General features: G+C 42.2%; 1 protein-coding gene and 1 long non-coding RNA gene across 10 annotated transcripts in view; one reads left to right on the forward strand and one right to left on the reverse strand.

The window, feature by feature from the left end:
- The window catches only part of LOC147358748 (fatty acid desaturase 2-like protein FADS2B), a 41,679-nt gene extending 23,344 nt beyond the window's left edge, over positions 1-18,335 (forward strand). For 5 of the 9 annotated variants that reach the window (XM_086338706.1, XM_086338707.1, XM_086338709.1 and 2 more), the window contains 8 exons: positions 1,071-1,196; positions 4,812-4,872; positions 7,505-7,581; positions 7,743-7,840; positions 9,521-9,617; positions 11,528-11,607; positions 16,142-16,267; positions 17,852-18,335. In XM_086338706.1, the coding sequence (XP_086194832.1) occupies positions 1,071-1,196; positions 4,812-4,872; positions 7,505-7,581; positions 7,743-7,840; positions 9,521-9,617; positions 11,528-11,607; positions 16,142-16,267; positions 17,852-17,912 (726 nt within the window). In that variant the 3' untranslated portion in view covers positions 17,913-18,335. The remainder of the gene's footprint in view (positions 1-1,070; positions 1,197-4,811; positions 4,873-7,504; positions 7,582-7,742; positions 7,841-9,520; positions 9,618-11,527; positions 11,608-16,141; positions 16,268-17,851) is intronic. The other 4 variants (XM_086338710.1, XM_086338711.1, XM_086338712.1 and 1 more) reach the window with 1 other exon arrangement.
- LOC147358747 (uncharacterized) overlaps positions 1-22,495 on the reverse strand; it is a 112,041-nt gene that overhangs the window by 66,522 nt on the left and 23,024 nt on the right. The window lies entirely within an intron of this gene.

The following is a 22,495-nucleotide window of genomic DNA, read 5'->3' on the forward strand; positions in this document are numbered from 1 at the left end:
AGATCCATGACTCTTTAAAATATTCATTGAAGAAGGAACCCTGGTGCCATTTCCGCCCCCCGCCCCGAACTAATTAGTTTTAGAGCTGAAGTTTCTTTATTTATAAAATAAGAAGTGTACTATCTGCTCTACCTATTTCATATTTCTTTTTAAAATGAGGACAATAAAAAGATAGATGGAAAAACATTTCATTTCAATGGTTTTTATTCTTCTTCATTATCAGGAGTTGTTTTAGCCTGGAATTTATGTTCCTGGATAAGATAATTATTTGCTGGTAGGCTTTTAGAGCCTCTAGCCAATGAATCATTCTGTGACCCAGGAATGGGGGGCGGCATGTTCCAGGAATCCATATCCTAATTAAACTTTGGAGATGTAGGCATAAAACTCTGATTGTTACTATTCAAGTGCTGCTGCTGCTGCTGCTGCTGCTGCTGCTGCTGCTGCTGCTAAGTCGCTTCAGTCGTGTCCGACTCTGTGCGACCCCATAGATGGCAGCCAACTAGGCTCCCCCATCCTTGGGATTCTCCAGGCAAGAAAACTGGAGTGGGTTGCCATTTCCTTCTCCAATGCATGAAAGTGAAAAGTGAAAGTGAAGTCGCGCAGTCGTGTCCAACTCCTAGCGACCCCATGGACTGTAGCCCACTAGCCTCCTCCATCCATTGGGTTTTCCAGGCAAGAGTACTGGAGTGGGTTGCCATTGCCCTCTCCAATTCAAGTGCTAGTCATGTCCAACTCATTGCAACCCCATGAACACAGCACACCAGGCTTCCCTGTCCTTCACCAGTTCATAAAGTTTACTCAGACTCATGTCCATTGAATCAGTGATACCATCCAACCATCTCATCCTCTGTCATCCCCTTTCCCTCCTGCCCTCCATCTTTCCCAGCATCAGGGTCTTTTCCAGTGAGTTGGCTCTTTGCATCAGGTGGCCAGGATTGGCACTTCAGCTTCAGCATCAGTCCTTCCAATGAATATTCAGGGTTGATTTTGTTTGGTTTTGAAAAACTCTGATAAGGAAAGATATTTCAGGAGAGAACTCTTGCAGCTAATGAATGTTCTCTTCTTCTCAGGGTTTCTCTGCAAAATGGTGGAATAACCGACACTTCCAACACCATGTAAAAACAAACATCTACCCCAAAGACCCAGATGTTGTTTTGGGCCCATTTTTTGTTGTTGGAGATATACAACCTGTCAAGGTATGTTTACAAATCCTAAGCACTAGAGAAATGTTCCAGGAAGTGGTTCTTGGAAAGGTCTACACCTTTGTCTTGAGGAGATCAGGCTGGAGATTCTGGCTTCAAGCATGTTTTCAGAGCATCTCTTCTTTTAACTCCAGGATATAAATTTTAAATAAGTGAATCTGGTGTTGTAAGAAAAGAAGAAAATGTGGAATGAATAACTCTATGATCTTAAAAGTCATTCAGGCTAAATCACTCATAGAAGGCATGGCAGTACATTCAACAAGTGCTAAATCATGAACCATCTACATATCTAGTTATGTCAACTAATTCTAGCTGTTGGAAGAAACTAAGCTGTTATTTTAATTTAGGTCCATTTTGGCTCATTTATACATGAAACTCCAGAGAAGGCAATGGCACCCCCACTCCAGTACTCTTGCCTATAAAATCCCATGGACAGAGGAGCCTGGAAGGCTGCAGTCCATGGGGTCGCTGAGGGTCGGACAAGACTAAGCGACTTCACTTTCACTTTTTCACTTTCATGCATTGGAGAAGGAAATGGCAACCCACTCCAGTGTTCTTGCCTGGAGAATCCCAGGGACGGGGAAGCCTGGTGGGCTGCCGTCTATGGGGTCGCACAGAGTCAGACACTACTGAAGCGACTTAGCAGCAGCAGCAGCAGCATACATGAAACTCAGCTCAAATGCTTCATAATACACAGGACCTCGACTCTAGTTCAGACTTCTTAAGGAAAAGAAAAAGGAAGGCAAACTCCAGGATGTCTCAGCTTAAAACCTCAGCTTAAAAACCAGCATGTAAGGATTATTACCAAGATGTTTATAGTCTGCTTTCAACACAGAAGGTATAAGGATAATCACAGAAAGGTATCTTTCCTTGAGAAGAAATGATGGATCCTGGGAATTAAGTGCTTAGGAAGAGGTTCTATCTCCTTCTGGAAGAATTTAGGAGCTTTCTAAAAACAAAGGAATGTAGCTTGGTCACTTTCTGCCTGGACTTTGTGGTAACCAGGATTGTGTAACTCTCTCAAAATAGGTTTTCCCAGTCTTGGAAATTAGGGAAAAGTCTTCCAATTAGGGAAAAGTCTCCTGCCAAGATATAAAGAAAATAAAAGAAAGAAAGAAACCTTGACTGTAGTCTTCAGTCAGTTGTCCTTCCAAAGACTCCACAAACAAGTCAGAACTCTCTGAAGTTTGCAAACTCCTAAAGTGAAGTCATTCAGTCATGTCTGACTCTTTGCCACCCTATGGACTGTAGCCCCCCAGGCTCCTCCACCCATGGGATTTTCCAGGCAACAATACTGGAGTGGGTTGTCATTTCCTTCTCCAGGGATCCAACCTGGGTCTCCCACATCGCAGGCAGACTTTACAGTCTGAGCCACCAGGGAATCCCTGTGAACTCCTCGTCTGATCACTAAACTTATGACACTTTGACTTCTCTCCTCAGTCCCTCGCAGCAATGGAGACTTGTCTCACGGGAGTTCATGAGGCAGTCTGGCCCCCTCCAGAAGCTCCTTCTGTAGAACTGTATCCAGTTCACATGCTGCCTCTTCACAGAGGATGGAGACACCATCACTTCTCCATCATTCAAGAGACGTATCCCGCGAGGCTTAGGTTTCTGTTTACTATAATTTCAAAGCCAATGCACACCATATTACTTACAATCATTTAATCTTTCCCAGCATCAGGGTCTTCTCCAATGAGTCACCTCTTTACATCAGGTGGCCAAAGTATTGGAGTTTCAGCCTCAACATCAGTCCTTCCAATGAACACCCAGGACTGATCTCCTTTAGGATGGACTGATTGGATCTCCTTGCAGTCCAAGGGACTCTCAAGAGTCTTCTCCAACACCACAGTTCAAAAGCATCAATTCTTTGGTGCTCAGCTTTCTTTATAGTCCAACTCTCACATCCATACATGACCACTGGAAAAAACATAGCCTTCACTAGACGGACCTTTGTTGGCAAAGTAATGTCTCTGCTTTTTAATATGCTGTCTAGGTTGATCATAACTTTCTTTCCAAGGAGTAAGTGTCTTTTAATTTCATGGCTGCACTCACCATCTGCAGTGATTTTGGAGCCCCCAAAAATAAAGTCAGCCACTGTTTCCACTGTTTCCCCATCTATCTGCCATGAAGAGATGGGACCAGATGCCATGATCTTCATTTTCTGAATGTTGAGCTTTAAGCCAACTTTTTCACTCTCCTCTTTCACTTTCATCAAGAGGCTCCTTAGTTCCTCTTCACTTTCTGCCATAAGGGTGGTGTCATCTGGGTATCTGAGGTTATTGATATTTCTCCCGGCAATCTTGATTCCAGCCGGTTCTTCCTCCAGCCCAGAGTTTCTCATGATGTACTCTGCATATAAGTTAAATAAGCAGGGTGATAATATACAGCCTTGACGTACTCCTTTTCCTATTTGGAACCAATCTGTTGTTCCATGTCCAATTCTAACTATTGTTTCCTGACCTACATACAGGTTTCTCAAGAGGTAGGTCAGGTGGTCTGGTGTTCCCATCTCTTTCAGAATTTTCCACAGTTTATTGTGATCCATAGAGTCAAAGGCTTTGGCATAGTCAATAAAGCAGAAATAGATGTTTTTCTGGAACTCTCTTGCTTTTTCAATAATCCAGCGGATGCTGGCAATTTGATCTCTGGTTCCTCTGCCTTTCCTAAAACCAGCTTGAACATCTGGAATTTCACAGTTCATGTATTGCTGAAGCCTGGCTTGGAGAATTTTAGCATTTCTTTACTAGCATGTGAGATGAGTGCAATTATATGTTATCATGCCTTAAAATGAGTAAAGCACAGCATGAGATCCACTGATGGAAATAAAGGAGGAAAGATGACATAAAGGTTATGACTATGTGTTTTATAATGTAACCATTCAACAGATATCTGTTAAATGGATGAATGGATACAAGCAGACTGAGCTTTAAGCAGAATTCTAAGCACATAGGTTGAAGAAGACCTTGAAAACTTATCAGAAATATTTCTCCTCCATCACCTTTCCATTCCACCCCAGGGCAAAAATTTTAAAATGGCTCCCATGGAAATAATAATAAACTATCACAACCCCTGAATTCAAATGGAATAAACCATCCCTGCAAGAATTGCCCACATTTAAATAAAGAAAAAGTCACCAAAATATTTCCTCCCCCTTCAGTTCTGGTTCCTCAGTGCCTTCAGTTTGACAGTAAATGAACTCTGACCAGATAGCTCTTTCTATAAAGACTCTACACACACACACACACACACACACACACATGCATGCACGCACACAGACACACACACACAGAGAGATACACGCACACACACAGACACACACACGCACATGCACACACACGCACACACACAGGTACACACACACAGACACACACACAAACACATGTGCACACACAGACACTGACATACGCACATCCACACAGACACACGCACACGTACACCACCCACACAGACACACACATATGCACACACACACGCACACACACACATAGACACACACACAGACAGACACACATGTGCATGCGTGTGCACACATACACACACACACAACCTTGAGTATAATAACAGAAGTCTATATTGTTCTTACTTCAGTTTTATTCTCTCTTCCTTCAGTATGGCAAGAACAAAATCAAATACATCGACTACGAGAAGCAGCACCTGTACTTCTGCACGGGTGAGTCACCAGGGAGCCACAATCCTTGTCATCCTATTTCCTTGAAGCAAACAGTTGTCAAGCCAGAAGGCATGACTGAAATCCTCCCACAGAGAGACGATCTCAGGTCTTGTGCCTCAAAAAAGCAGCATGTTTTATTTCAGACTTACTTGGGTGAAATCTGAAGAGGAAAACAGAAGAGCGATTAGGCATCCTTAATGGGCATCTCATCACTCTGGCTACTGTACAGGGAAGGAGATGCTCCAAGAAGGATGGGAGGCAGGATGCCAATCAAGGGGTCTGGTATCTGTGACTCTCGTCCTGGATAAACTAAATACAATACTTATCAAGAAGAAAAAGATAGTGGTGTATGGATAGGGGGAAAATTAGGAAAAGAATGCTCAAGCACTGACAGTAGGTGCCGGAAAAAGCAGAGTCTCATGATAAAAGTCGCCTGTAGAGCTTCTGTGTGGAAGAAAGTTGACTGTTCCCACAGCTTACATACAGCTGTAGAAGGTATTTTAGTGGACAGATACGCACACACACACACACACACACACACATAATAAGACAGGTCTGGATATGTTCTAGGCTTGAGAGAAAATAAGGTAGCTTAATAAGGCTAATATCAATAAAAATATTAGAAGCAAAAATGTTTTGCTCTTAACCTAGTCAAACTCATGATAGCCCACAAAGAAAAGTTTAAGACCCCAAAATATGCTCATCTGAAACATGCTTACTCATTTGGAAAAGAAACCCAAATTAGAGAAGATTGCAAACATTTCCTGTAGATCAGTGGTTCTCAACTAATAGCATTGCTGCCCCCAGTGGGACATTTGACAGCGTACAGATACTTTTTTGATTATCCCAACAAAGAGGGAGGAATGGTATTGACACCCATGGGGCAGAAGCCAGGGATGTTATGAAATGTCTTACAGTACACAGAACAGCCCTGAACAATAAGAATTATCTGACCCAAAATGCCAACAGTGTTAAGATAGACAAAGTGTTGCAGATGATCTGGCTTGCCCAAACATTGGCCACCAGTGTTCATCTGTCTCGTGCCTGACCGGGATGGCCTGTGAGTCCTTATTCTGAGACATGAGGCTCAACCACCACTGCAGCCTCTTCCAGAGCTAGAATTCTGAGGACTTATCCTAATGCAGTTATTCTCTTTCATGACCAAAAAGGGTGTGGAGGACATTGGTGCCCCAGTTTGAAAGGGAACTCTTCCAGCCCAGACAGATGTGTATTCACATAAGAAAAAAACTGTTGGAGTCTCTTGTCTGAACTCTCCTCCTGTGTGTAGTGAAACAATACAGCCTTAGCTTATGAGGAATGGATGAATATTGTAGCTTCACTGCAGAATGCCCAGCTTACAAACCACATCGTCCTCAGGAGCTGTTTCATTTTGTCATTTTCTTTCAAATGTCTTCAGTGTAGTATGACAGGTACAAATGTGTCATATTCAACCTGTCAGAGAGAGATGAGGCTTGACATTTCATAAAGGTGGCGAGACAGCTTTCATGCAGATTGCTGTAGTAGGGAAAGGTAATTCAGTATAGGCTGAGCTCAACTCGCCAGAAATGAAAGGTGGGAGACTTTTAAAACATGGGAACATGCTAAAGGAAATTAGTGAAAGAGGATAAAGGGAGGGGAAGCTGGTCATGTGGTTAAGCCACATGTGTCTTCTCACTGGTGCTTATCAAAGTCAAACTCCTACCCTCCCAGAGGCTGCAGGACAGAGCCTGATCCTCAAAGATTGTACTTCAAAGGATGACTACCAAGTCCTTGAGAAAGACACTCTGGATCAGGGACAATCCAGCCCAGAGGGACAGAGTAAGAATTTTATAATTGTAAGTTTTCTAACAATGATTGAAGGAAAGGAGGTCAGAAGTCTACTGAACAAGCAGTAAGTTCTCTGGACAGTCTTGAACTTTCTCAAGAATTTTAAGGGTGCTAGAGTCATCCCAGGAGCACAGCCTTGAACTGTTCTTAGAAACTATTTCTAGCATTTTTGCGAGTCTCTTAGTGTGTAGGGTGGACAAAATCATTTATGCTGACAGTTCGCAGGCTTTCAAAGTTTACAGGTCAAGTTTGAAGCCTCGTCAGGAAGGGGGCTCCAGAGCATCTGACTCAAGTTTGATCAAGAAGAGAGTTGTCGAAATGTGAAGGGTCTCCATGAGACTCCTACCTGCTCCGGGCAACTTCACTGGTCCTGGGGGAGATGCAGGTAAATAACTTATCTGGCCAGACTCAGTATGCCTGCTCTGTATCTGCCACCTCGACATATTGTGACAGGGCCTAACGCAAAGTATCGTGAAGGATTGAAGGATTCCAGGGACCTTGAGAAAACTTGAAAGCTCACAGCAGAAGCCCTGCCAGGATGCCTTCATCAGGAATGACTCAGATCTTCAAACCCTCCCTAGTCTCTTTAAGGGAGTTTGAACCAAAGTCCCGGTTCACCCTCAGAGACTCTAAAAGCCCAGGAGCATCCAGGATGTGGTTGTGGATCTCCACCTTGCATCCTTCTCAGGGGCAATATTCCAGGGGTAGCATGTTAAGGAGATCAACTCCTACTAGCCTCCACAGGAATCATATCTGCTCATTTGTTCACCATCTTCTTGTTTTTTTGTTTGTTTGTTTGTTTCAGTTGGGGCCGCCCTTCTCATGCCAGTATATTTGAACCTGGATTCCATTAGAGCAATGTACCGCAGAGGGTACTGGGAGGTGAGCAACTCAATTGTTTCTCTAGAGCTAGATCAGGCTGGTAGGAAAGGGGAAAGGTAAATGCTTAGTCCTTTCCAGACATAGCTTCCTTGAGTATCAGGATATAAGATTTAGCCAGTTTTATTTCCACTAGCTTAACTTTCAAGCACTTCTTTCCACAGGACATTGCCTGGGTCAGCACCTTTTATATCCGCTATTTCATCACATTTGGCCCTTTCTATGGAATCTTCGGAACCCTGGTGCTCATATACTTAGTCAAGTAAGAAAACAATAATATCTCCTACTCTTATTACCTGGATGTTCCTCTTACCTTTCTTACTTGATCTATTTATGATTAGCAATGATTAGCAGATTATGACACCAGACTGCATTCTTGTAGCTGAGACAGTTCCAAGAAAATGTGGGATAAAACAGCTGAAATAGTTGAATGAGTTTCTTGGAAACTGCATTTGCCCAATCTTGCCTTTTTTCTCACGTGATTAATTCCCAATTACAGAAGGCAATGGCACCCCACTCCATTGCTCTTGCATGGAGAATCCCATGGACGGAGGAGCCTGGTGGGCTGCAGTCCTTGGGATCGTGAAGAGTCGGACAGGACTAAGCGACTTCACTTTCACTTTTCACTTTCATGCATTGGAGAAGGAAATGGCAGCCCACTCCAGTGTTCTTGCCTGGAGAATCCCAGGGACAAAGGAGCCTGTTGGGCTGCCATCTATGGGGTCGCACAGAGTCAGACACGACTGAAGCAACTTAGCAGTAGCAACAGTCCCTTACCATCTGAGGAGGATTAGTCCCTGGACCCACCTCAGTTACCAAAACCCAAAGATATTCAAGCTCCATAGGCATCTATCCATATATGTGGTTCCACTACTGTGGATTCATGCAACCACTAATCTTGTAGTACTCTGGGTTTACTTAAAAATATCCACATTTAAGTGGACCTACATGTTTCTCAAAGGTCAACTGTATTCTGCCTGATCACCAAGTCCTTCAAACTGTAATCCAGCTGGGCATCATAATTCTTACCAAAGATAATAGGAGGCCAGTTTTTTAAAAAGTTATTTTATGACTAGAGATTTTCCCCAAATCAAAATGACTTTAAACTGAATAACCCTCTTCAACTTCCCAATTTATTCCTTCCTCATTCATTTGCATTACTATTCATAACAATAACGGTAGCTACTACACATCAGGCAATTTGCTAAAGGCTTTACATGCATTATCCTATTTGATGTAATCAAAAATGCACAACCAGGCAATGTAGATAGTATCAATTTCATTGTTCTGATAAGAGAACTAAAGTTCAGAGAAATTAAATCACTTACTCAAGAGCAAGGGCCAGTGGCAGTGCCAAATCAAAACTTGTACCCAGTTCTGTCTGATGACAACAGCCAAGCTGTTAATCACATTGCACATATCCTTAAATTGTTGTTGCTTTAGTCACTAAATCATGTCTGACTCTTTTGTGACCCCATGGATTGTAGCCTGCCAGGCTGCTCTGCTCTGGGGATTTCACAGGCAAGAATACTGGAGTTGGTTGCCATTTCTTTGTCCAGGGGATCTTCCCAACCCAGGAATCAAACCCAGATCTCCTGCATTGGCAGATGGAATCTTGACCACTGAGCCGCCAGGGAAGCCTGACCTTCAGCTATCTAGGTATCTTCTGAGCCTTGTACCAATGCCTACAGAAAATACTGGGGACACTGCTCTGGTACAGTAGGCTGCAAGACAGGTAGTGTGACTGAATACTTAGTGTATCATCTTTAGATATAAAAGGTCTGCAAAGATGAAAAACAAACAACCACCACATGATTGGAACCTTTGAGTCACTGCCATTTCCTCTACTGCTCAGCCAGATCTGCCAGTGGTTATGCAAGCCCAGTGAGTGGAACTGAAACTCCCCAAGGAGTGATCATATCTTCTTCTTATTCTCTTAAAGGCTTCTTGAAAGTCTCTGGATTGCATATGTTACCCAGATGAGCCACATACCAATGAAAATGAGCACAGAGGAGAACCAGGACTGGTTCAGCTCTCAGGTAATAATGCTGTTCTGGGAAAGCATCCACCAAAGCATCCTGATTACCGTCTGCTGACCTCAAATGATGTTTATTGGAGGCTTGCCAGGGGTCAGGCACTGTCAACTGTTTTGCTACATCTCATGTAGCTATGTGCTCAGAATATTCCCACTTTACAAATGATAACATTGAGGTATGAAGAAGTTGCACAATTTGTGCAAGATCACACAGCTAATAAGTGGCAGAAATAGGTTTTATTTATTTATTTGGCCACACTGTGTGGCATGCAGGGTCCCAGTTCTCCTACCAGGGATCAAACCTGTGTCAGCACACACTCTTAACCAGTGGACCAGTGGGAGTTCTCTAGAAGCAGGTTTTAAACCTCGGCAGTTTGATTTCAGAAGCTTTGCTCTTAGCTAAGGCTTAATAAACTACAGTCCAGGGGCCAGTCTAGCCCAGTCTGTGTTTTTGTAGTTTTACTGGAACACAGCCACACTCATACATTACATATTCTCTATGATAGCTTTCATTCTAAAACAGCAGAACTGCATAGTTGTGATGCAGAATTGAAACATTTACTGTGCGGCACTTTACAGGCAAGGTTTACTAAACCTGCTTCAACATGACACAGTCTTTCAACGAATCTCACACTCCTAGAATAACAGAAGGGAGAACCCTGGAATCCCCCTCATTTCATTGTATAGATAGTGGGGCCCAGAGAGGAGACTCAGCATTCTCGGCAAGTGTGCTGTTAATGATTAAAAGATTCATGACCCATGCAGAATACCACTGCCTCTTAAGCCTGACACTGGCTATGCCGTGATTAACTGGAGAATCCAGTCATCATACTGCTTCCTTTTCCATGCTCATTTCCAAATTCAGTGGACATTACACACAGTAGTGGTTCTCAATCTTTTTGGTCAAGAAACCATTCTTTCTTTTTGGTCAAGAAACCACTCAAAACTTATCGAGAACATCAAAGAGCTTTCGTTTGTGGAGGTTATATCTACTGATACTTACTGTATTTGAAATTGAAACTGACAGTTTTAAAATATCTATGAATTAATTTTAAAATAATAAGATAAATCCAATAAAGGTTAACATCAGAGTGATGAAATCATCCCATGCTTAGTAGCCCCTGGAAAAACCCATGCTATAAGCATGCATGAATGAGAATGAAAAAGCCAAATACTGCCTCAGAAGTATTATGGGAATCATTTTGACCTTGAAGATCCTCTGAAAGTGTCCTAGGGAACCCCAAGATGCTCTAAAGCACACTTCGAGGAACCCTGACATAGAGCAACTGCAAAAATAACATTCAAAATGCCAACAACCCTAACAAGAATTAAATCTCAGAAAGGCACTGAATAAAATCACATTCATAAGCATTCTAAGTAGTCTGGAGAATCCTATGAACTTCTTCTCAGTCTGCCTTTGTACAAAATAAAATACATTAGATTAAAAAGGAAGCTACTTGTATATATTAATAAATGTATTTCTATGCACAAAACCCTTGATTAAAGCCCTTGCATGCTTTATTCCCCATTTAGAAGTTCTTTACATCTATTCTGTGGTAATAATATTCAAACTCCTATAATTTATACCAGAGTCCTACAATCCCGCTTCCATCTGCCAAAGTCCTTACTCATGACACCTTAGTCTTTTGATGTTGAGGGCTGATAGTGACTTAGTCCTCTCAAATCCTATTTACTTCTTCATATCTATTGCCTTATCTATACTTTTTAGCAAAATGTCTTATTTACTTCATAATTGTAAGGTCCCTGAGACCTGGGATTTATTTTTATCCCTCATGGTTTGTTACACAAAATATGTACTCAGTCAGTACTTGTTGAATGATAGATAAATAAAAGAGTAACAATCTCTTGTTGACATGAGTTGATTTACATCTAATGTAAGCTTTTTCTTTGCAGGTCTTGGCCACCTGTAATGTTGAACAGTCCTTTTTCAATGACTGGTTCACTGGGCACTTGAACTTCCAAATTGAGCACCAGTAAGAGAAATAGTTTATGATAAAGGGAAGGGGCTGTCACTAATAACTGTCCTCCATATAGTCCAGAGCACTAGACTTGCAATCTTAAGGGAAAAAAATGAACCAGGATTCTCTAAAGGATGCTATTTTTCAATTAACAACAACGATAAAGAAAGAAGAAAGAAATGAAGGAAGTGTCACAGTTGCGAGTTCAGTTCAGTTCAGTCACTCAGTCTTGTCTTACTCTTTGCGACCCCATGAATCGCAGCACACCCGGCCTCCCTGTGCATCACCAACTCCCGGAGTTCACTCAAACTCACATCCATCGAGTCGGTGATGCCATCCAGCCATCTCATCCTCTGTCGTCCCCTTCTCCTCCAGCCCCCAATCCCTCCCAGCATCCAAGTCTTTTCCAATGAGTCAACTCTTCTCATGGGGAGGCCTAAGTACTGGAGTTTCAGCTTTAGCATCATTCCTTCCTAAGAACATCCAAGACCAATCTCCTTTATTTTTTTTTAATTTTATTTTATTTTTAAACTTTAAAATATTGTATTGGTTTTGCCAAATATCGAAATGAATCCGCCCCAGGTATACATGTGTTCCCCATCCTGAACCCTCCTCCCTCCTCGCTCCCCATACCATCCCTCTGGCTCGTCCCAGTGCACCAGCCCCAAGCATCCAGTATTGTCCATCGAACCTGGACTGGCAACTCGTTTCATATATGATATTATACGTACTTCAATGCCATTCTCCCAAATCATCCCTACCTCTCCGTCTCCCACAGAGTCCAAAAGACTGTTCTATACATCAGTGTCTCTTTTGCTGTCTCATATACAGGGTTATTGTTACCATCTTTCTAAATTCCATATATATGCATTAGTATACTGTATTGGTGTGTGTGTTTTTTTTTTTTTTCCTGGATTACTTCACTCTGTATAATAGGCTTCAGTTTCATCCACCTCATTTGAACTGATTCAAATGTATTCTTTTTAATGGCTGAGTAATACTCCATTGTGTATATGTACCACTGCTTTCTTATCCATTCACCTGCTGATGGACATCTAGGTTGCTTCCATGTCCTGGCTATTACAAACAGTGCTGCGATGAACATTGCAGTACACGTGTCTCTTTCAATTCTGGTTTCCTCAGTGTGTATGCCCAGCAGTGGGATTGCTGGGTCGTAAGGCAGTTTTATTTCCAGTTTTTTAAGGAATCTCCACACTGTTCTCCATAGTGGCTGTACTAGTTTGCATTCCCACCAACAGTGTAAGAGGGTTCCCTTTTCTCCACACCCTCTCCAGCATTTATTGCTTGTAGGCTTTTGGATCGCAGCCATTCTGACTGGCGTGAAATGATACCTCATAGTGGTTTTGATTTACATTTCTCTGATAATGAGTGATGTTGAGCATCTTTTCATGTGTTTGTTAGCCATCTGTATGTCTTCTTTGGAGAAATGTCTATTTAGTTCTTTGGCCCATTTTTTGATTGGGTCATTTATTTTTCTAGAGTTGAGCTGTAGGAGTTGCTTGTATATTTTTGAGATTAGTTGTTTGTCAGTTGCTTCATTTGCTATTATTTTCTCCCATTCTGAAGGGTGTCTTTTCACCTTGCTTATAGTTTCCTTTGTTGTGCAGAAGCTTTTAAGTTTAATTAGGTCCCATTTGTTTATTTTTGCTTTTATTTCCAATATTCTGGGAGGTGGGTCATAGAGGATCCTGCTGTGATATATGTCGGAGAGTGTTTTGCCTATGTTCTCCTCTAGGAGTTTTATAGTTTCTGGTCTTACGTTGAGATCTTTAATCCATTTTGAGTTTATTTTTGTGTATGGTGTTAGAAAGTGCTCTATTTTCATTCTATTACAAGTGGTTGACCAGTTTTCCCAGCACCACTTGTTAAAGAGATTGTCTTTAACCCATTGTATATTCTTGCCTCCTTTGTCAAAGATAAGGTGTCCATATGTGCGTGGGTTTATCTCTGGGCTTTCTATTTTGTTCCATTGATCTATATTTCTGTCTTTGTGCCAGTACCATACTGTCTTGATGACTGTGGCTTTGTAGTAGAGCCTGAAGTCGGGCAGGTTGATTTCTCCAGTTCCATTCTTCTTTCTCAAGATAGCTTTGGCTATTTGAGGTTTTTTGTATTTCCATACAAATTGTGAGATTATTTGTTCTAGCTCTGTGAAGAATACCGTTGGTAGCTTGATAGGGATTGCATTGAATCTATAAATTGCTTTGGGTAGTATACTCATTTTCACTATATTGATTCTTCCAATCCATGAACATGGTATATTTCTCCATCTATTAGTGTCCTCTTTGATTTCTTTCACCAGTGTTTTATAGTTTTCTATATATAGGTCTTTAGTTTCTTTAGGTAGATATATTCCTAAGTATTTTATTCTTTCCGTTGCAATGGTGAATGGAATTGTTTCCTTAATTTCTCTTTCTGTTTTCTCATTATTAGTGTATAGGAATGCAAGGGATTTCTGTGTGTTGATTTTATATCCTGCAACTTTAGTATATTCATTGATTAGTTCTAGTAATTTTCTGGTGGAGTCTTTAGGGTTTACTATGTAGAGGATCATGTCATCTGAAAACAGTGAGACTTTTACTTCTTCTTTCCCATTTGGATTCCTTTTATTTCTTTTTCTGCTCTGATTGCTGTGGCCAAAACTTCCAAAATTATGTTGAATAGTAATGGTGAAAGTGGGCACCCTTGTCTTGTTCCTGACTTTAGAGGAAATGCTTTCAATTTTTCACCATTGAGGATAATGTTTGCTGTGGGTTTGTCATATATAGCTTTTATTATGTTGAGGTATGTTCCTTCTATTCCTGCTTTCTGGAGAGTTTTTATCATAAATGGATGTTGAATTTTGTCAAAGGCTTTCTATCTCCTTTAGAATGGACTGGTTGGATCTCCTTGCAGTCCATGGGACTCTCAAGAGTCTTCTCCAACACCACAGTTCAAAAGCATCAATTCTTTGGCGCTCAGCTTTCTTTATAGTCCAACTCTCACATCCATACATGACCACTGGAAAAACCATACCTTTGACTGCTGCTGCTGCTGCTAAGTCGCTTCAGTCGTGTCCAACTCTGTACGACCCCATAGATGGCAGCCCACCAGGCTCCTCCGTCCCTGGGATTCTCCAGGCAAGAATACTGGAGTGGGTTGCCATTTCCTTCTCCAATGCATGAAAGTGAAAAGTGAAAGTGAAGTCGCTCAGTCGTGTCTGACTCCTAAGGACCACATGTACTGCAGCTTACCAGGCCCCTCCATCCATGGGGTTTTCCAGGCAAAAGTACTGGAGTGGGTGCCATTGCCTTCTCCCATAGCCTTGACTAGACGGACCTTTACTGGCAAAGTAATATCTCTGCTTTTGAATATGCTGTCTAGGTTGGTCATAACTTCCCTTCCAAGGAGTAAGCATCTTTTAATTTCATGGCTGCAATCACCATCTGCAGTGATTTTTGAGCCCAAAAAAAATAAAATCTCAAGTAAATGGAGTGAAATCTTGGAAAAGTATCAGTGACTCAGTTTCCAGATTTCTATGGGCTTAGGAATTGGTGATTTCCTTGCATTTTCTTTGTTGGCAAAACCTAAGAAAAATCAGGACACTTGGGTAACCAACTTGTGTTCAAATTTAACTATGTTATAATTCAAATATTTACTTATCTGTGTCTTTAGAGCCAAGTTTACAAAATAACTAATGAAGTGGAGTCCCTGCTGCAATTTCTAAATGGTATCTGGAAATACTTAACCAATGGGTCAGTTACAAAGAGGAAACAGGTAGTTCACACCTTGATGCAAGTTAAAACATTGAGAGTCAATTTCTCCAGAGTATCAGGGGAAAGGCTTTCCACATTCCCTTTGTCTAAGCCATGTGAGTCTATGATAGTCAAAGAAGGAACAAGACCTGTATTTGTTCAAGGAATTTTTTTTCATTCTATTTCTCATATTAGGGCTTGAAATTTTCAGCAAAACAAAAAAAGGACTATTACTCATAGTTTTATTAAAGGAGAGGTTTACATCCAAGACGGTCATCTGGCTGACTAATGAAAACTTGGGATTAAAAATCCATCTCTCCTCACTTCTTATTCCTTTCCTAGGACTTTTAGCTATTTACCATGACTTAATATACGTCCATCTATTCTTGCTAAGGAAGTTAGAAAGAGAGACTAAGACAGAGATTAGCAGGAGCAGGGTGGGCGGTTCAGTATCTCTAGTTCTATGGGTAGTTCTAAAGAGTGGGTAGTTCTAAATGGTAGAAAGTTCTAAATGATATACTTTCATTGGATCAGGCCAAAAATAAACAGTTGATGGAGCTAAAACATATTCCCTTAGTTCTTCCTAAACATCTGCCACCCAGAAGGATTGTAGAGGTTTAAGGAATAAGATGAGTCTGCCAGCAAGTTTTTTAACTTCCCAAAACAAAAGTATTGTGGAAGGTCAAGGTTGGGTCTGTGTGGCTGATACCATTTTATTTTGTAAAAGGGGAAAGGGAACTTTGGGTTTCTCCTTAGGTCTGAGAAGTTTTACATCTCCTTTCTCTGTTTCCTAGTCTATTTCCCACAATGCCACGCCATAATTATCACAAGGTGGCACCTCTGGTGAAGTCACTGTGTGCCAAGCATGGACTACCATATGTGAATAAGCCCATATTGAAGGCATTTGGAGATATTATCAGGTAATAACAGTCCCTCAACCCACAGCTCTCATTTCCCTTCACTGTTGGTTCCCAGACTCTTCACTGCTTTATGAATCATTCAGCCAATAACTGTTTATTAAGGAGAATTCATGTGCCCAGCATGGAGATGAGGCACTATACAGAACAACACTAACACAGAAATGATAACAGTCATTCCTACCATTTAGCTGCTGCCTTCTGGGTACTTAGTGAAAATACCTTGATTCCCTACTAAATTTCAAGCTTCTTATAAACCAGGGTTCTGTATTATTTGTCTCTGTATCACCCAGAGCCTTGACATGCTTTAGAACTTAACCGGTGGGAGGGACTCTCAAATCATCTGGTCCGGGGCTGCAAACTAAGGTGCTTTCAGGGTCTGGTGGGACAGGCAGGGGTGACTCTTCCTACAGGAACTGAGAATTCATACTCATCCTGAAGCATTCACAGTTCCCTGGAGGATCCTTTGCTCATCAAATTAACAGCCAAAACCTTGGTTGTATAATTTATCTTAAAATTAGGAAAAAGAAAAGCAAGGGTATCTTTTTAATATGAATAAATAAACCAGCAAGCCTAGAGCTGGTCAGATCTGACCCCTGAACAGTGACCCATCTTCACTCTCCACCACTGCCCTCCTCCTTTCCTGCCCTCCCGATATCTGGCCTCCCTTCAGCCACTACATAACTCCCTGCCCCTTGCCATGACACATCCTTGGTCACTTTTTCTCCTACCTAGAAAAATCTCCCAACTTGCCACCCCCCTCCTGTCACCTTCTCAAGTTCCGTTCACTCTCCAAAGCTCACCTGAAAGGTCTTTTCTTCATCTCGGTCCTCCTTTGCCCCCAAGACTAAACCCGTCATGTGCTCTCACAGCACCTGTTTCTCTTCATTTCTGATCCTTATTACAATCATGATTTAATAGCATATTGGGTAATAAATTATGTGATATGTGTCTCCCAATATAGACCACAGCTCCAGGTGGAAAGACTCTCACCACTCCTACTCACAGGTGTATCACCAGAGCCTAGAAAAGTCTTTAACTTTATAAAGTAGGAGAGGTAGGTGGATACAGGTTAGGTTGGTATAGCTATATGATTTACCTTGTAGAGATTCAGTAGAGATTTTTCTTTTAATATGGAGAAAAGAATAAGTGATGCTTTGGAGTACAGAAGAAAAATAATTGAAAGAAAAACTCAGTCTCTTCCATATAGAAATGCTGATGGACTGTGGACTGCCAGGCTTCTCTGTCCCTGGGATTTCCTAGGCAAGAATATTGGAATGGGTTGACATTTCCTTCTCCAGGGGATCTTCCCAACCCAGGGATAGAAACTGTGTGTCTTGCATCTCCTGAATTAGCCGGAGGATTCTTACCTATGAGCCACCTGGGAAGCCAGAAAAGGTGGACTCATCTTCTAATACATAAGTCAATGTATTTGATTCTCCACACTGGCAAGATAGAAAGACATTTTTCAGATATAGCTGAAAATGACAATGTTGCCCTGAATTAAGTAAAACAGCAAATGTTCCATGAAGTAGGTCCTTTGACCTGGGTCTCACCTACTCACAATTTTGTCTGCTCCTCTCACAGGGCCCTGAAGAAGTCTGCAGCCCTCTGGATGGATGCTTACTACAGCCATCCAGAAACATAATGTGGATGTGCGTGAGTCTGTGTTAAAGAGAAAGCCACAGGCCCCAAAGTGTCACTTGTGCTAAAGCTCATGATACCAAACCTCTCTAATGCCTGACTTACTTGCAGTTTCAACCTTCCCCAAAGTGAAATTTTAATCGTCTGTAATTCTTCTGATCAACTATCTGTATTTTTTTTGAATCAGCTATCTAGGAGGTAATCTGTTGTTCTTCATCCCTGCCCCCAGCCCAGAGGAAGAAGAGGATAAAACCCTTGTCATCCCCTCCCCATCATCAAAAAATTGTCTGCCCTAAATATACTTTGCTGAGAGCTTCCTTCCCCCTCTCTTCTTCTGATAAAAGCCTTCCATTTTCCCAACCCCTCAGAGCCCCATTTGATTAACTTTGTTCATAAATCACTGAATAAAGCCAATTCAATCATCAAATATACTCAGTTGAATTTTTGTTTTCTAACAGCTTGTTCAATAATCTTCCTAGAGGAGAAGACCCAAGGCCTGCTACTTTCACGACTTCCCAGATCACTGAGCACTGGTTAGAATTCAGATGATCCATCCTGCAGATCATTTCTGCCCTCTGCTCTTTGGCCACAGGAATAAAGATGGCTTGATTGGCCAGACCTCTGTCTCTGTAACCAAGCAGGACCCGATGGGGCCTCCTGGCAACAGCTCCCCCCAAAAGGCGATTTTGGCACATCCCCTGCTTTATTTCCTCTCTGAGGCACCAGAAAATGGTACTTGATACAAATTTCCTGAACTGTTTTGCATATAGGAATGCATCCCCCCATCCCCACCACCAAAAGGAGGAACTACTTTTTGACCATGAACACATAGCCCAAGGCCACCTAGAGCCTAAGAACTGAAGATGGGAACCCCTGTGCCTCACCATCAGCCAGTCAGAGAGCTGTACACAAGCTGATCCCAAACCCCGGGAACTCCCCCTCATGCGCTGTTACAAGCTGCTTTGCCAAAACCCTTCTGGGAGTCTAGACTTTTCAGGGCATGAGCCACCTCCTCCCCTTGCATAGCCCTGAAATAAACCTTTCTCTGCTCCAAACTCCATTTGAGTTTCTTTGGCCTCACTAGGCATCAGGTACAGGAACTTGTGTTGACATCCCTGCACACTAAGCGGCTCATGAAAGTTATGTTACAGCCCTACTTGCAGCTCTTCAATGGACTCCCATGGCTGCTCTTGGATGAAGATGAAACTTGGTGACTGCCAACAGACTATACATGTTGGTCCTCCCCCACGGAGCCTGCCCCACCTTAGACTACTTGCGTCTTCTTCAGCCCAGGTGGTTTCCTTCCAGGCTCACATACTCTTCTGCTAAAGGGTCTTGGCTTCTGAATCCAGTGTCTGAACTACACTTTTACCATCCCTGCCCTTACTCCTCACCTGGTTAGTTGCCACTTACCTGCAATCCTGGAACCACAGAACCACCCCTAACTGGTTCTGTTTCTAACAAGTCACTGAGACTTTTTCAAAGACAAGAGAACTGGGGAGGAGCTAAGATGGTGGAGGAATAGGACGGGGAGAACACTTTCTCCCCCACAAATTCATCAAAAGAATATTTAAATGCCCAGTAAATTCCACAAAACAACTTCTGAATGCCGGCAGAGGACATCAGGCACCCAGAAAAGCAACCCATTGTCTTCAAAAGGAGGTGGAAAAAATATAAAAGACAAAAAGGAGACAAAAGAGGGAGGGATGGAGCTCCATCCCAGGAAGGGAGTCAAAAAAAGAGAAGTTTCCAAACACCAGGAAACATTCTCACTGCCGAGTCTGTGCCGAACCTTGGAAGCACAGAGGGCAACATAACAGGGAGGAAAAATAAATAAACAATTAAAACCCATAGATTACGAGCCCTACGGTAACTCCCCTAGCAGAGAAGCAGCGCAGACGCCTGCATCTGCCATTAGCAAGCGGGGGCTGGGCAGGGAGGCGCGGCATGGGCTGCATCGCTTAGAGTAAGGATCTGGCCTGAATACCCCGAGCGCTACCTGAGTGAAATAATTTGGGATATAGCCAACCAGACTGTGGGATATCTACCACGTGAAAAGCCAGCCCTAACCTAAGACACCGCCAGTCCCGCGCACGGAACAAAGGACTGTACAGAGATAACCGGCTGCAGACCGTCCCCCTCCGGTGACAGGCAGCCAGAGCCGGAAGGGGGCAATCACAGCCCCAGAGAGACATTATCTACAAAACTGTAAGCAGGCTTCTTTGCTAACTAAAACTTCTCGGGGTTCTGGACAGTCAACATCCGCCTGAGAAGGTGCGACGGTTGTACACCCAGATAACCGAGCAGCGGGGAGGCGATAAGTCACAGCAACTGCACTCGCCAAACACCTCATCATTGAAAAACAAGTATATGTCTTGTCTTTCTTGTCTGAGCTGCTCGGACCTGGGAAGGGCACAAAACGCAGGCCCAACCGAGTCTGTGCCTCTGAGGACTACCCAAGTGCCTGAACCTGAGCGGCTTAGACCTGGGAGGTGCAAGCAGACCAGGGCCAGCCACGGATGGTTCCTGGCAGAGCAATCTAGAGCCTGAGCAGTGTGGGCAGGGAGGGTACACGCGCACCGTGAGCGGGGGCAGGCCCAGTGTGGCTGAGGCACTGCGAGCACATGCCAGTCTTATTTATTTGCAGCGTCCCTCCTCCCCACAGCACGACTAAACAAGTGAGCCTTAAAAAAAAAAAGGTGTCCACCACCGCCCCCTTTGTATCAGGGCGGAAATCAGACACTGAAGAGACCAGTAAACAGAAGAAGCTATAACAAAGGGAACTGCCTTGGAAGCGACAGGCAATAGATTAAAACCTCATGGTTAGTACTGACTACCTAGGAAGGGGCCTGTAGATCTTGAGAAATATAAGCCAGAACAAGGAACTAGCTGAAAATGAACTGAACCCACAATACCCAAAACAACATCAGAGAAAGCCCTATATATTTTTTTTTTACTATTTTTATGATCATTCTTTCTTTTTTAATTTTTTTTAAATTTTAAGTCCTCTATTACTCCTTTAATTTTCACTTTTATAACCTACTATTACTTTGCAAAAAAAAAAAAAAGACCCATTTTTTAAAAAAGCAAACTTCATATATATATTTTTTATAACTTTTGTGACCTCGTTTTTTTCTTCTTCTTTTCTTTAACATTGTATTTTTGAAATTCCAAACTCTGCTCTAGATTGTTAATTTTAGCTTTTTTGTATTTATGAAATTAAAAGACGCTTACTCCTTGGAAGGAAAGTTATGACCAACCAAGATAGCATATTCAAAAGCAGAGACATTACTTTGCCAACAAAGGTTCATCTAGTCAAGGCTATGGTTTTTCCTGTGGTCATATATGGATGTGAGAGTTGGACTATGAAGAAGGCTGAGTGCCGAAGAATTGATGCTTTTGAACTGTGGTGTTGGAGAAGACTCTTGAGAGTCCCTTGGACTGCAAGGAGATCCAACCAGTCCATTCTGAAGGAGATCAGCCCTGGGATTTCTTTGGAAGGAATGATGCTAAAGCTGAAACTCCAGTACTTTGGCCACCTCATGCAAAGAGTTGACTCATTGGAAAAGACTCTGATGCTGGGAGGGATTGGGGGCAGGAGGAGAAGGGGATGACAGAGGATGAGATGGCTGGATGGCATCACTGACTCGATGGACATGAGTCTGAGTGAACTTCAGGAGTTGGTGAGGGACAGGGAGGCCTGGCGTGCTGGGATTCATGGGGTCGCAAAGAGTCGGACATGACTGAGCGACTGATCTGATCTGATCTGATCAATTTTGTACCTATATTTTTTTTTATAACTTTTGTGACATTTTTTTTCTCTCTTTCTCTTCATCTTTTCTTTAACATTGTATTCCTGAAATTCCAAACTCTACTGTAGATTTTTAATTTATGCTTTTTGGTATTTGTTATCAATTTTGTACCTATATCTTCTTTATAATTTTTGTGACTTTGTTTTTGCTTTTGTTTTTTCTCTTTCTTTTTCTTCTTCTTTTCTTTAACATTGTATTTTTGAAATTCCAAACTCTACTCTAGATTTTTTAACTTTTGATTTTTGGTATTTGTTATCAATTTTGTAACTATATTTTCTTTATAATTTTTGCGACTTTTTTTTCTTTTTGTTTTACTTTTTCTCTCTTTCTTTTCCTTCTTCTTTTCTTTAATGTTGTATTTTTTAAATTTCAAACTCTACTCTAGATTTTTAATTTTTGCTTTTAGGTATTTGTTAACAATTTTGTACCTTTAAGAACCCAGTCTTCAGTACCCATTTTTAACTAGGGAGCGAGATTACTGGCTTGACTGCTGTCTCCCCCTTTGGACTCTCCTTTTTTCCCACCAGGTCGCCTGTGTCTCCTCCCTAACCCTTCTCTACTCTACCCTACTCTGTGAATTTCTGTGTGTTCCAGACGGTGGAGAACACTTAGGGAACTGATTACTGTCTGGATCTGTCTCCCTCTTTTCATTCCCTCCTTTTATCCTCCTGGCCACCTCTGTCTCCTTCCTTCCTGTTCTCTTCTCTGTATAACTCCATGAACATCTCTCAGCGCTCCAGTTATGGAGTGCACAAAAGGAAGTGATTACTGGTTA

The sequence above is a fragment of the Bos grunniens genome, chromosome 15 (assembly GCF_055505025.1).
Source record: "Bos grunniens cultivar Pamir isolate PY7600 chromosome 15, Bosgru_T2T1.0, whole genome shotgun sequence".
Lineage (NCBI taxonomy): Eukaryota > Metazoa > Chordata > Mammalia > Artiodactyla > Bovidae > Bos > Bos grunniens.